The 14,739-nt window shown below is 49.7% G+C and overlaps 1 protein-coding gene across 3 annotated transcripts in view; it reads right to left on the bottom strand.

Moving 5' to 3' along the window:
- Positions 1-14,739, bottom strand: part of nek11 (NIMA-related kinase 11) — a 336,506-nt gene that overhangs the window by 128,633 nt on the left and 193,134 nt on the right. For all 3 annotated transcript variants that reach the window (XM_038796561.1, XM_038796563.1, XM_038796564.1), the window contains one exon: positions 5,236-5,374. In XM_038796561.1, coding sequence (XP_038652489.1) covers positions 5,236-5,374 — 139 coding nt within the window. The remainder of the gene's footprint in view (positions 1-5,235; positions 5,375-14,739) is intronic.

Genomic DNA, 14,739 nt, shown 5'->3' with positions numbered 1-14,739 from the left:
ATCCTGTCTATAGAGGTCCCACCTTCCCCAGAAAGAGCCCCAGTTATCCAGAAATCTGAATCCCTCCCGCCTGCACCATCCCTGTAGCCACGTGTTTAATTGCTCTCTCTCCCTATTCCTCATCTCACTATCACGTGGCACGGGCAACAACCCAGAGATAACAACTCTGTTTGTTCTCGCTCTGAGCTTCCATCCTAGCTCCCTAAAGGCCTGCCTGACATCATTGTCCCCTTTCCTACCTATGTCGTTAGTGCCAATGTGGACTACGACTTGGGGCTGCTCCCCCTCCCCCTTAAGGACCCGGAAAACACGATCCGAGACATCACGTACCCTTGCACCTGGGAGGCAACATACCAAACGTGAGTCTCTCTCGCTCCCACAAAATCTCCTATCTGTGCCCCTGACTATTGAGTCCCCAATTACTAATGTTCTACTCCTTTCCCCCCTTCCCTTCTGAGCAACAGGGACAGACTCCGTGCCAGAGGCCCGTACCCCATGGCTTACCCCTGGTAAGTCCCCCCCCCCACAAGTATCCAAAACGGTATACTTGTTACTCAGGGGAACGACCGCAGGGGGTCCCTGCACTGACTGCTTCTTCCCAGTCCCTCTTACAGTTACCCATCTATCTCCAGTCTTTGGTGTAACTACTTCCCTGAAGCTCCTATCTATGACCCCCTCTGCCTCCCGAATGATCCGAAGTTCATCCAGCTCAAGCTCCAGGTCCCTAACACGGTTTTTGAGGAGCTGGAGTTGGGTGCACTTCCCACAGATGAAATCAGCAGGGACACTGACGGCTTCCCTCACCTCAAACATTCTGCAGGAGGAGCATTGTACTGCCTTCCCTGACATCCCCTCTAGATTAAAAAAAAAAAACAAGAAAAAGAAAAAGAAAGGAAGAGCTTACCTGATATTACCTCAAACCCTGATCCCGCTGAAAGGTAAGCAAATTTAAAGGCACTCACTCACCTTCACGACAGGCCCCTGCTCCCGCTTCCCAACCACCGTGGGGTGGGGGGGTTGGTTAGAGGAGGAGGTAGGGTGGGAAACACTCACAAAGTGTTTCGGGTTTAACTGTCACTTGCCAACAGCCCCTCCACAAACCACCTTCAACTTAGGCTGACCGCACTGCACGTATGCAAATTTCCCCAGAACAGCTGATCAGTAGCTCTGCTCTGCTGCCCTCTGCTGGTTGCTTGCCTTTACTCAAACTCCTTGGGTCTTCTTCGCAGGTTCACCTTCAACTTAGGCTGACCGCACTGCACGTATGCAAATTTCCCCAGAACAGCTGATCAGTAGCTCTGCTCTGCTGCCCTCTGCAGTAAAGTCATGGTATGTTATTGATGACACCATATCGCATTCAATCACCAACCATTCTTTGCCAGAGCAGAGCAAGTTCAAGTTAAAGGGACTGATTGTGCACCCGTTCAAGAGCAGACTAGCTTTAATAATGAATTCCTGTCTCGATGGAAAGGATTGTGAAATCAAGGTCTGTTCATCAGTCTGGAGACAGAACTACATGGCCATATTCAAAAAGGGGTATGATTTCAGCAGAAAAGGGGACGATACGTTGCAGAAATAGACTAGTCTGGGGAGATTGGACTCCAATCCAGGAAGGAATTGATTGCTTGGCCGAATCCCACTTTGATTGGGAGCATGGTCAATCCCACTGAGAGACATTTAACCCTAGTCTGCACTGGGAGCACAATCATTTGGTTCCTTCCCCACAGATTGGAAACATATTTCCCCTTCGAGATCCATCACATTTGGAGGAAAGCCAATCCTTTCTAAATGCATCCACCCTTTCGCCTCAAATCCATATTCCCTCATCCATTTCTCTTGAGCAAGTATTGGCAAGAATATTCCAAAAGCGCAGGATTCCGGTTTACCTTCGATGGTTATAGAATTTTAAAAAACAATTACAAATTGCTCCTGCGTGGAACTGACGGGAGAGAAGCAGGCCATTTGGACCAACCCGTCTGTGCTGGTATTTATGATGCTACTTCACATATCTCTAACCAAATATCCTTCTAATTCTTACTTATCTAGATTCCGATTAGAAGACAGTATAGGAGTGCTAGGTTTCCAAACACTGATGACCAAGGACTTGTAACAAACAATACTTTATTCACTAGCTGAGCAGTTACTCCATGCTTGTACTTTACCCGCGCTGCAGGGAGACCTCCTGCGCTCCTGTCACGTGACCCTTTAGTAGACACGTCACCATCTGACCACTTGGTCTACAAAGAGGTCGTTTTGAGTAGTTTCTCTTATTTATTGGATTTATTGGAAAATAACAATAATCGCTTGCTGTCACAAGTAGGCTTCATTGAAGTTACTGTAAAAAGCCCCTAGTCGCCACATTCTGGCACCTGTTTGGGGAGGGCGGTACAAGAAATAACAAAAGCTCCCATTTATATGGTGCTTTTTACAACCACCAGGGCCGGGATTCTCCCTTCTGGGGACTAAGTCCCCGCACCGGCGGGAAAACCAGCGCCAACCACTCCGGCGTCAACATCCCCCAAACGTGAGGAACTCTCTGAACTTTCGGGGGCTAGGTGAACGGCGGAGGGGTTGGCGCCGCTCCAGCCGGCGCCAAAGGGCCAGTGCGAGTTTGCGTATGCGCGGAATGGCCGGCGTGATCTCGCACATGCGCGGACCAGCCGGCATATTTCCGAGCATGCGCAGACCGGCAGGCTTATTTCCGCGCATGCGCGGTGGGTTCTCTTCTCCGTGCCGGCTCCCAGGCAATATGGCGGAGCTCCACAGGGGCCCAGCGCAGAGGAAAGAAGTTCCCCCCCCATGGAACAAGCTCGCCCACAGATCGGTAGGCCCTAATTGCGTTCCAAGCCACCGTGGGGGCTCCCCCAGGGTCGGATCCCCCCCCGAGGACCGTCCCCGCACACTTACCTGCCAGGTCCCACTGTGCGTGAGGTGAGTAATTCACGCTGGTGGGTCTGTCCAAAACTGGACGACCGCTCGGCCCATTGGGGCCCAGAGAATCGCCAGGGGGTGGGGGGAGGAGGCCGCTGTCAGTGACTCCTGACTGGTGTGGCGGGAATCCCGCCGCCGCCCGAAAGACGCCGCCGGAGAATAGGGAAGCTGGCATCTGGGCGGTGGGGCAGGATTTGTGCTGCTCCCCGGGGATTCTCCGACCCGTCGGGGTCAGAGAATCCCAACCCAGATGTCTCAAAGTGCTTCACAGCCAATGAAGGTACCTTTTGAAGTGCAGTCACTGTTGTTAAGTTGGAAATATTGCAGCCAGTGTGTGCACAGCAAGCTCCCACAAATAGCGATGATAATGATCAGTTGATTGGTTTTTATTGATTGAGTGATAGAAATTGGCCGGAATACTTAACTCCCCTAATCGTCTTCAAAATAACGCCATGGGATCTTTTATAAGCAGGCAGACTGGACCTCGGTTTAACAGCTCATCCGAAAGATGGCACCATCAGCAGTGCAGCACTCCCTCAGTCATACAATGGAGGGTCAATCAAGAGTTTTGAGCGCAAGCTCTGGATTGGACGTAAACACAGAACCTTATGACTCAGAGCAAAGAGTTGAGTTTATTGCAGTGATGGGCAGCCTAGGCCAGTGAGTGGGCCACATGAGCGGCTCTCCTTCATCTTAATGGGCCGCAAGATCAAAATCGGGCTCGTTCACTCACCTTGACCCTATGAATAAGGTTAAATACATTTACTACACGCTCAAAATTTCATAACGGGTTTTAGAAAATGCACATTTATTTATATATTAATAGAACGGTCATCAAATTCACATGGTGAAAACAAAGGAAATATTTCACTTTGAATGCACGCTCTCACAGTCAATGTTGTGAGCGATCAGCATGCACCCCACTTCACTCACCCTCCCTTTACGTGCGAATCACTTCAGTCAAGCCGATTGGAAAAAAAACGACATGGACGGAAACCAGCGGAATGTGGCACCCCTGAGCGTGAGCAACGGTCAATAAAATGTCTCGTGGGCCGCACTCAGAATCCAGGCGGGCCACATTGTGGTCCTTGGAACACAGGTTGCCCATCCCTGGTTTAGGGACTACCTCATATTTATTGCACCTCCCACTCTCGCCACATTCTCACCGCCAACCAACTAACTTCCTCAAACAAGTGGAAACATTGGTTGAGTTTCCCTGATCTCTGTATCTGGAGAGGTTTGGCATGGGAGGTGTGCTGTTCTTTGTGTTGCTAACTTCAGGATGGTTGAGGTAATATTCACAAAGATCACAAATAGCTTTAAATTGAACAAAGCTATAAATTTATCAACACTACTTATTTGGATTCAACACTCACTCCTATATAATACAGTTGCTAATAAACATATAATTTGCACTCATCTACTACTAATCTCTACACTGTTACATGAACTATGATCTGCTCTCACTCACACTATCTTTCCTTCAGTCTGTACTCTAGTTATCTCCTTAACTTCTCTTCCCTGAGGCTTAGCATCAATGTCTTATATACTTGTACAGCTAGCTCCCTCTAGTGGTCGATTTAGATATTTCATTAACCCTTGCAGTTCTGACATTTATGATAATGTCACAGGAGGTTGTGGTGGTTTGGGGAGTGGGGGTTGTCAGGAAGGTAATGTGAAGCCACAGCATACTTGCAACCTTGACTGAACCTGCCTACCGGCTGCTATTGTGAGCCGAGCCCAGAAGTCCTAAGTACGATTCATGACCAAGATCGCTTTCTTTTACCACAGAATTGTTCTTCACCCACTTCCTTTCGGAAACACTGATCTATCCTTCCGAAGTCTCCTTGCTGACACTCAACCCCTGCTTTCTGAAAGCTGGAGATTGCTTTACTTCATCGTCTGAAATCTTCAAGTCCACCAATAGCCTTTTCCCATCCTGCCTCCGTGATTGTCCCCAATGAGGCTTCCCTATGCTGAACCTCAGGTCCTCAGACAATAGGCCTGTTTTAATTCCATCGTCCCTCCACTCTATCACTGGGAGAAGGTTATTCAAACACTTTTCTATTAACGCCCACATCCTATTCAGTAACTTACTTCCCTCAGCATCTTCGCATTGTCACCTGCTTGCTTTGCCTTCAGAGCTCTCCCTGAGACCCACCTCTTTGTCTAGTTTTCATCTTCCCACCTCGGCCTCAGTGTATATTTATTCCCCGCCACCCTGTGACGGGGCTGTGAGACCCCAGCGTACATTTTAATTGTGACAGAAATGCTCGCAGTTGTCAAAAAGCTGAATTTACTCACCGTGGTCTGCTGGCTCAGACATACACAACCTGTCCGGCATCAGCCTTCCTTTGGAATCTGCCTGGTCCAGTGATTGGAAATCTTGAGCACTTGCTGGCTGCGTCTGGTTCAGACGTGATGGATTCTGTTCGCCGCGTTCCTGATTTAAGGTGGACACAAATGCATTTTCAGATAAATGCTACTTTTGAAAAGCAAAGATCCTTTAACTTTAGGTACGAGTATACTCAGAACTGATCACAGAATAAATTCCAGATGTATTCTCGCCATTGACATTGAATATATCTTTCCATCTTATTGGAAACATTGGATGTGGCATGAACTTCCAGCTGTCATTAAGCTTAAATCATACTTGTTAATTTGGAGATCTTGTAGATCATACCTTTTTTTCCACATTTGCACTATCAACAAGAAGTTGTTTCCTCTTGTGGGAGAGTCTAGGACCAGAGGGCAGAATCTCAGCGTAAGGGGTCCTCATTTTAGAGAGATGAGGAGGGATTTCTTCACTCAGAGGGGAGTGAATCTGTGGAATTCTTTACCGCTGAGAGCTGTGGAGGTTGTTAAGTATGTTCAAGGCTGAGAGAGACAGATTTTTAATCAGTGAGGGAATGGAGGGTTATGGGGATAAGGTGGGAACGTGGAGTTGAGCATTTTAATTCCAGATCAGTCATGATCTCATTGAGTGGCGGAGCAGACTTGATGGGCCAAATGGCCTACTTCCGCTTCTACGTCTTATGGTTTTACAGATGAGATTTGTAGGGCCGGGTTTAGGTGGGGCTGGGAGGGAAATTGTAAAGCTCCACATTGGGTCGGTGGTCTGATATTTTCCCACCCCTGGGCAGTCTTGCCGGAGAATAGGTCCTATTGGCAACGGTGGGTAGCCAACAATTATGAGGCTAATGAAGGGGCTGAGGGAGGCCCCATGGGGACACTCCCATCATTCGAGCCCAGTGAGTGTCAAAGCCAGCAGCTCAGCAGAGTCAGCGTCATGGCGATAGGCTTGGTGATTATCACAGCCAGAGGCGTTATGCCACCAAAGGCAGGCTCGGAGGCAGGAAGGACCAGCCCCACGGCCCAAATGAGTTCACTGGAGGGGTTTTATCTTCACTCCTTGGGCCTATCGGCTTTGCAGCTCAACATTTTTAAATTTGACGCACGCCTGTGAGGGCCGTGCTCTCCTTGCTGCCTGAGCAGTACCTGCCCAGTGTGGGGGGTGATGGACTTCCAGAGCTGTGGTTCCTCTGATTGGGCCTGCAGCCTCTGGAACCACTTTCCCCAACCACACCCCTGCCTTCCTTAATTGGACCGGGTTCCCAAAAGCAACCTGGTGGTCCCTGGGAAAACCTCGTGGAGGCGGGCATCTCTCAGACCATTGGGTTCGGGACCTACATTTGTTCCTGGTGGGATAATGTCCTCAAAGGGAATAGGATTCTGCCCTTAATATCAAAAATAATCTCTTAAACAAATTATAACATTGCAATGAATATATTTCACAAAACATGATTAGTTACACAAATCTGGGCCGGGATTCTCCCCTACCCGGCGGGGCGGAGGGTCCCGGCGGGATGGAGTGGCCTAAAGGTGCGGATTTCTCTGCACCTTTAGGGGCCAAGCCCTAACCTTGAGGGGCTAGGCCCGCGCCGGAGTGGTTGGCGCCCCGCCGGCCGGCGGGAAAGGCCTTTGGCGCCATGCCAGCCGGGGCTGAAGCGCCAGTCAGCGGAAGTCCACGCATGAGCCGGAGCATCAGCGGCTGCTGACGTCAACCCGCGCATGAGCAGGGGGTCACTTCCGCGTCCGCCATCGTGAAGACTATGGCGAACGCGGAAGGTCAAGAGTGTCCCCACGGCACAGGCCCGCCTGCCGATTGGTGGGCCCCGATCGCAGGCCAGGCCACCGTGGGGGCACCCCCCGGGGCCAGATCGCCCCGCGCCCCCCCCAGGACCCCGGGGCCCGTCCGCGCCGCCTGGTCCCGCCGGTAAGGTAGGTGGTTTGATTCCTGCCGGCAGGACCGGCATGACAGCGGCCGGTCTTTGGCCCATCGCAGGACGGAGAATCGCTGGGGGGGGGGGGGGGGGCCGCTGATAGGCGCGGCGCGATTCCCGCCCCCGCCGAATCTCTGGTGCTGGAGACTTCGGGAGACAGCGGGGCGGGATTCACGTCGGCCCCCGGCGATTCCCTGACCCGGCGGGGGGTCGGAGAATCCCTCCCCTGATGTGTTTTTGGAGTGTGAAGTGCACTGTCTAAGAGGGTGATTGGAGTAGATTTAACGGGAACTTCAACAAAGAATTCGATAAATCCTTGAAAGAGAAAAAGTGCATAGACATGGGGAAAGAAGGAATAAGCAATTATATTGGACTTTGAAAGAGCTGACAAGAGCTGCCTTAATGGAGAAAATGATCTCTGCTCTACAATTCTACGGTCTTTCCATTTGTTCATCCAGGTTTCCATTTAACAGCATCCACCTCTCCCAATTGCCCAGGCTCAGATTTGATCTGGATTTGCCCAGTGTACTGGGTACTGCTGCAGGAGTGTCTTGTGCTGCAGTGGGTAGTTTCCCTGCCTCGGAGCCAGAAGCTCTGGGTTCAAGTCCCGCTCCAGGACTTTTGGGGCGAGGAAGGTTCATTCATAATGCGGCCAAATAGATTCATTGCCAATGTGCAAATCTTTCCAATACAGCTTTGGGAGTAAGGGTTGGAGGGTCGCCTGGTCAGCCCTGCAGGATGGGATGTGCTGCCCCTCAAGTTTGTTCCAGGCTAGTGACCTGTTCCAGGGGAAAATAAACTAGGAAATGTGCCTCATTCATCCCTAAGCGCAAGAAGAACGAGTCTGCTGGTTGAAATCAGATATAAACACAATTTCTCAAGAAACATCAGTCACATTGAAACAAGATGGATTAATACAATCCATTTTATCACTTTTCAAAATACTTTCTGGGGAAGTTAAGACATTTTGAAAGATTTATCCTGAGAAATTTATATTCCTTGGCTCAATAATTTCCATATTCCACCTTCAGTTGTGTCAAACCATAGGCTCTCTCTCTCGACTGCGAAACCACTAAACTGTGCTTCGTCAAAAGGTAAATCAAGTCCCCAGTGCTGTCAATGCCCAGAACCATCTCCACCACAGCAAAACCTCACCCCCTATTCAGTGCTGCTCAATACCACACGTTTGTCCAAGGCAGGCTCGCTGCTCATTTTTCCACATCACGTGTTCTTGCGTTTTCCTCTTCCATTGTTTATAGGAGTCATAGAATTTACAGTGCAGAAGGAGGCCATTCGGCCCATCGAGTCTGCACCGGCCCTTACAAAGAGCACCCTACTGAAGCCCACGCATCTACCCTATCACCATAACCCAGTAAGCCCTACTTATCATTTTTTGGACACTAAGGGCAATTTAGCATGGCCAATCCACCTAACCTGCACATCTTTGGACTATAGGAGGAAACCGGAGCACCCGGAGGAAACCCACGCACACACGGGAGAATGTGCAGACTCCGCACAGTGACCCAAGCCTGGAATTGAAGCTGGGACCCTGGAGCTGTGAAGCAACTGTGCTAACCACTGTGCTACCGTGCTGCCATGAGTCTCCCATTTTCAATTTCTAGTTGTCTAAGATCATCATTATTTTTCTCCCTCTTGCTCTACATCCCTCTCATTTCCCTTCAAGTACTTCATTCAGCAAGTTCTCATACCTTCGAAAACGACTATCCCAACCTTTCTGTCTTTTCTTGGTCACTAAGGACTTTCCTCCCCCATCACCCTGAGATTTTCTTCACTTCTGTACTGTTCTTTCCAACTGACCCACTCCCTCCTTCTCCAGAACCACGTTTCACAAATTTGTACGTCCGCTTTTCTCAAGATCCATCTTTCAGGCCCGTACAACAAGACACACAAAATCACGGTTTTGATCATTCTTTCTTGAGATCTCTACTCATTTCTTTTGTTACAATTCCCACAGACCCCAATTTGTCCCAATAGCCTTTACAAATAAATACCAGTTAATAGCTGAAAGAATGCCAAGTCAAGATTTCCCATTTTAAGACGTTTCCTGTAACAAATGACTAAAAACATTACTGACAAAACACTATCTTTACAGGAAACATACTTTAAATCATAGAACGGTATACTGTTCCCCCCCTCTTCTTATTCTTATGAAATTTACACGTTAAACTTTATTCTATCCTTTATGTAGACATTCAATATTCCAAAAATCAATCCGAAATGATTCTTATCTCCCGAGGATTCCCTGTTCTTTTTTGTTCTCAGTCAGGTAACTTGCAATGTGAGAACTGTCCTTCGCTATGTGGTTTTCTTTTCTAAGCCTCTCCCTCTAACCAAAATCTATAACTTGATATTTACAATGGTTTTCCCTATATCCTACCCCATGGCAATGTGAATCACACGGGCCTTGTATCTGGGGGACCAAAACTGTACACAATACTCTAGTCCTGCCAAGTCATCAATACTTCACAACCTCTTGTCATTTAAGAAAATACTCTGTATTTCATTTTTTCCCCACCTCACCTGATGAAGGAGCTGTGCTCCGAAAGCTAGTGATTCCAAACAAACCTGTTGGACTTTAACCTGTTGTTGTCAGACTTATTATTGAACTACAGGATGCAGAGGATGCTTATGTCTGCACACACTCAGAGGCCAAGTTCCAAACTATTGCCAACACCTTCATCGAGGCAAACGAGAGCATGGGCCTTACAGTAAGCATCCGTTAGGCAAATGTCCTCCACCAACCTACCCCGCCACACAATGCTGCCCTTCCAGCTATCAAAGTCCATGATGAGGCCTTGGACAATATGGACTACATTGCACACCTTGGGAGCCTACTGTCAACCAGGCAGACGTCAACAACTGAAGGCACCAACAGTGCCTTTGCAAGATCCCCCAAATGCAGTGGCAGGAAAGGTGATCCCGCAGCAACATCCTCTCCTAAACCAACATGCCCAGCATCGAGATGCTGATTACTCAAAACCAGCTCCGGCGGCAGGGGTACCTGACCCCAGACTCCCGAATCTACTGCTTCAACCAACATCACCACAAATAGATAACCGGGTCATTACCACATTGTTCTCTGTGACAGCTTACTGAGCACAAATTGACTGTCAAGTTTCCTACATTGCAACACTTCAAAAGCAGATGTTGGCTGTAAATCATTTTGGAACATTCTGAGGTCCTGAAAGGTGCTATAGAAATGCAAGGCTTCTGTGATACTTGAAACATACACTGGAGGCTGCCAGTAATAATCCAAAGGGGTTTATTGATGAAAGGAAAACGCAGTGAGATAACAGGCACAGAACAAGGGGCTGGATGGATTCAGCTGCTGAGTGCCAGCTGAAATAGAGAATTCCCAGGGGTTTTATGGCACCAAAATTGGTGCCAAACCCTCACCGAATCCGGGACCGGTGAGACGCTAGCAGCGGCACCGGGTAAAACTCCCGGCTCCCGCGTGGAAAATGGGCGAAGAATGGGTGGGTCCATGGCCGCGCATGCGCACGGCGACAACCTGCAGCAGTCTCGCCGTACAACATGGCCCCGGCCGCGCACGGACCTGACCCACCAAATACGACCCCACACAGGCCACCTCCTGGCCACCACACACCCCCACCAGCCTCCCCAGTCCTCACTGAAGCCCCCCCCCCACCCCGGCCATGGGCACGGCTCCCAGCCAAGTGTAGCGGGGCTGGACACAGTCCGCGGCCGCCATGCTGGGTTCCCGACCGCTCAGACCACACGCCAACCGCGCGGTCAGGAACTCGGCCCATCTGGGGTGGAGTATGGGGGAAAGGCTTTCTGATGATGCGCCAATGGCGTTTCAATGGCGTGTGACAAGATGCTGCCATTTTGGAGGGGATGGAGACTCGAAAACCAGCGTCAAACCGGCGCCGCCCCCGATCTGGGCGTTGGAAGGGATTTTCCGCCCAATCGCTGATGATGATAATGGCGTCGGGCAACAGAGAATCCCGCCCAAGGTCATTACTCTCCAGCTCCCAGATACACAGTGCACGGTTCCTGCTTCCAGAGCCCCACGCAAACTCACCATTGGCTCGGGTTCACATGCTCCCGTGCCATTGGCCCTGAGCCGGTCACATGGTCAGTGCAGCTCGCCTCCCCCTTAAAGGAGCCACGCTACCACAACTTCCTCCATCAGGCGGAGTTCCCAGGGATGCGTGTCAGAGCAATCAGCAATCTGTTCTAATGTGGCGTGGTTACCATTTTGTAGTAGGTGAAAAGGCAAAGGAAACCATCCATCCCTCACCCCCTCAAATGCTTCAGGGTGTCCTCAAAACATCCCTGAAGAGGTCAAACATTCCACCAACTCATGGGAGTCCCCGGCCAACCAAAATGGAGAAGATTCGTCCGGGGAGGCACCAAACACATCAGGGGATGTGTTTGTGAGTGGGGACCACTAATCTCCGAGTCTGCAGATGATACATCGGACGACTCAGCAGCCATCACAGAGCCCATCGGACGCGAGAGGAAATAAGTCATCCTCAATCCCCAGGGACTGCCTGAGAAGGAGAAGAAACTTCAATAGAACGGTAGAAGTCAGGTTAATTGAAGCCGGCAAAGGAGGGAATCAGAATATTCCTAACTGCTTTTTAATATTCCCACAAAGAACAACGGGAAGACAACCTTTTTCAGCTTTAAAGCCAAGGACGGAATAAACTGCTTACATAATAGAATGAGGCGATCATTACTTCACAATACATTAACATAAACTGATTATCTTATTCCATCCAACCCCTGAGAAACTATTAAGGATAAAAGAACACCAACTGTGAAAAGAGTAGACAAATTAGTGCCGAGATAAGCATTTAATTTCACCTCATTCAAGTGCAAGCACACACTGCACACCCGGAATTGCAGCAACCACTTTGCAAAGACTGAATAAGCTTCAATCCTATTATTGCGAGGGACTTGGCGATTTTTGTCCAGTGGTTTGATGGTAATATCAGCCAATTCCATCTGTGGAAACCGCAGCCCAATTGGCTTTATTCATCAGCCTGGCTCAGTGCTCTCTGAATAAGAAGGTTGTGGATTCAAGTCAATGGATTTGAGTCCACAATCTAGGCTGATACTCCAGTGCAGTGCTGAGGGAACGCCGTACTGTCAGATCTGCTAACTTCTGTCTGCAACCTTTAACTGAGAGAAAACGGGCAGAATTCGTGGACTTTTACGACAGTAAAACCGACGCCGCACCTGGACTGATTCTGCTACTGTGGAGGGGCTAGCACCGGCACCACGTGGAACACAATCGATTCCAATGAGAAACGGTGCTGGATTCGCCAGTTTCGCAATTGACGCTCAGGAGGCTGACAAGCCGCATAGACACACTTCACTCCCCACACACACCATCCCAGTCAACAAGATTGCAGCGAGGAGAGCAGCCACAAACGCAGAGCTGGAGACTTTCCTGGACGCCGTGGAGAAGAGAAGGGTGACTCTGTACCCTGACCCGGGAATGAGGCTGCCAGCTGCCACCGTTCGCTGTGCCTGGGCGCAGGTGGCAGAAGCGGTCAGCGCCGTGGGCAACATTGTCCGGCCCGGCCAGCAGTGATGCAAAAAACTGAACTCAGGGCGGCCGGGGTGAGTAGGCAGCACCGTGGCCCCTGGCACCAACATCTGTCCCACACACCCGTAACCCAACACCCCACCCCCACTCGGAGGGTGGGCAAACCCATTCTGTACCACGTGCTGGTACCCATACTGGCCACCATGACATGTGTGTCAACTCCCCCCAACACCACCCTCCACCCTACCCTCACCCCAACACCACCCCTAAATCACAAACTACTGTATTTCCTTTTCATGCTCGATCTGCTAAAATCAACGTTGTTTCTTTTATTAAACCGAATCAATTCTTACTGCATTTGATGTCCCTTGACCTACACGCCAAGATGACCCTGCACATGGTTTGGTCAACTGTGGTCTGGAATCAAGAGATGGATTTTGATTGATGGACAGTACAACCTGATTGATGGTAGGTGGGGGACACCATCAAAAAGATACACAAACCGGCTGGCAGCCTCAAGGTGCCTCTGGGGGGAATTTGATCCGGACTCATGGTTCCTCGGCTCTTGTTTTGAGAAAGTCTGGATGGAGGCCTCGAAAGGCTGGAATGGAGTCGGAAATTGGGGTTAAAGGGACACAGCCTCCAGTATTCGGAGCTGCAGCCAGAATGGGATAGTCAACCACTGGAAACTACAGAGGAGGGGGACGTTGACAGAATGATTGAACAGAGAGAGTCCATCCCTGTACAAGGTTATTCAAGAGACTTGGCAATGCACAAAGCAAAGTTCTCCGTGAAGCGTGGCAGCGCTGACATTAGTGACTGGGAGGAGTTTGTTGCCAATCGCTCAAAACGGCGACAGCTTGTCCAAGATGCCGCCTCGCGCTTTGAGTCACAACGTCTTAATAACGAGGCAGAGCAGCGACGGAGAAGGAAAGACAAGGAAGCAAATCCTGCATTCTGGGTGTCACTACCTTGAGGAACGTCGTGCCCCAAGATCTGGGGCTCGACAACGACCCTGCTCAGGCATGTGAAGATCCATGGCCGAATCTCACAGCCCTGAGTAGACGTCATCCTCAGATCGAGGGGCAGAGGGCCGACATGGTGGAACAGGTTCAAGGGGTTAAATAGCCTCCCTCTGCTCCAACGTTCCTCAGCAGGTACTCGACAACAATGTCAGAGCAAGATTGATGGAAGTGCTAAATGGATTACCTCATCAATCAGTGCTGGGACACTTGTCTCAATTTGCGTCGGATTTGGACTGAACGTAAAGCCATTATAGTCTTTACAGCACAGAAAGAGACCATTCAGCTCAACGAGTCCTCTACAGAGCAATCTAGTCAATCCCATTTCCCTGTTCCATCCCTGTAGTCCGGAAGTTTATTTCCCTCAAATGCCCATTCAATTTATTGTGGAAACTTTCGATCACCTCTGTTTCCACCCACCTCCCCTGGTGGGCAGCGAGCTCCAGGTAACCTCTCCCTCACATTGCCCCCGCCCCTTCTTTCTCTGGCCCAAACAGTAAATCTGTGTGCCCCTAGTCCTTGTACTGACGGCTACACATGTGATCAGGCTTGCGAAAGATAATAACGTGGCTGAAGATAAAATTGATGAACACAGCCAATGGCATACCATTTAAATAAAATTGACAGTCGCTATGGCAGGGTCGGTACCCTCCTGTACATTACTACCCCAAATGGAAGGTCTGTGTATTCATGGGATGGTGTGGGAATAACTAAAGAATAGTTTGGGAGAGATCTACAGCTGTACGTTGCCTCAGCACTCAACATGCCTGTCATGTGTGCAGCAGTAATTTTTAAACAAAAGTGCTTCGCTATATTTCCAAATCAATAGCAAATTATGATGAAGCAGTCATGCTAAAACTGTACAGTGATCTTGTAAGTAGCAGGGACGCTGAAGGAGGTTTGGGGATATTAAGACAAATGGCATTTTAAGGCAGCAAGACTCCAGGGGAAGTGATTAGCA

Source organism: Scyliorhinus canicula, chromosome 5 (assembly GCF_902713615.1).
Source record: "Scyliorhinus canicula chromosome 5, sScyCan1.1, whole genome shotgun sequence".
Lineage (NCBI taxonomy): Eukaryota > Metazoa > Chordata > Chondrichthyes > Carcharhiniformes > Scyliorhinidae > Scyliorhinus > Scyliorhinus canicula.
The sequence above is the reverse complement of the archived record's forward strand: the minus strand, read 5'-3'. Positions and strand labels throughout refer to the sequence as shown.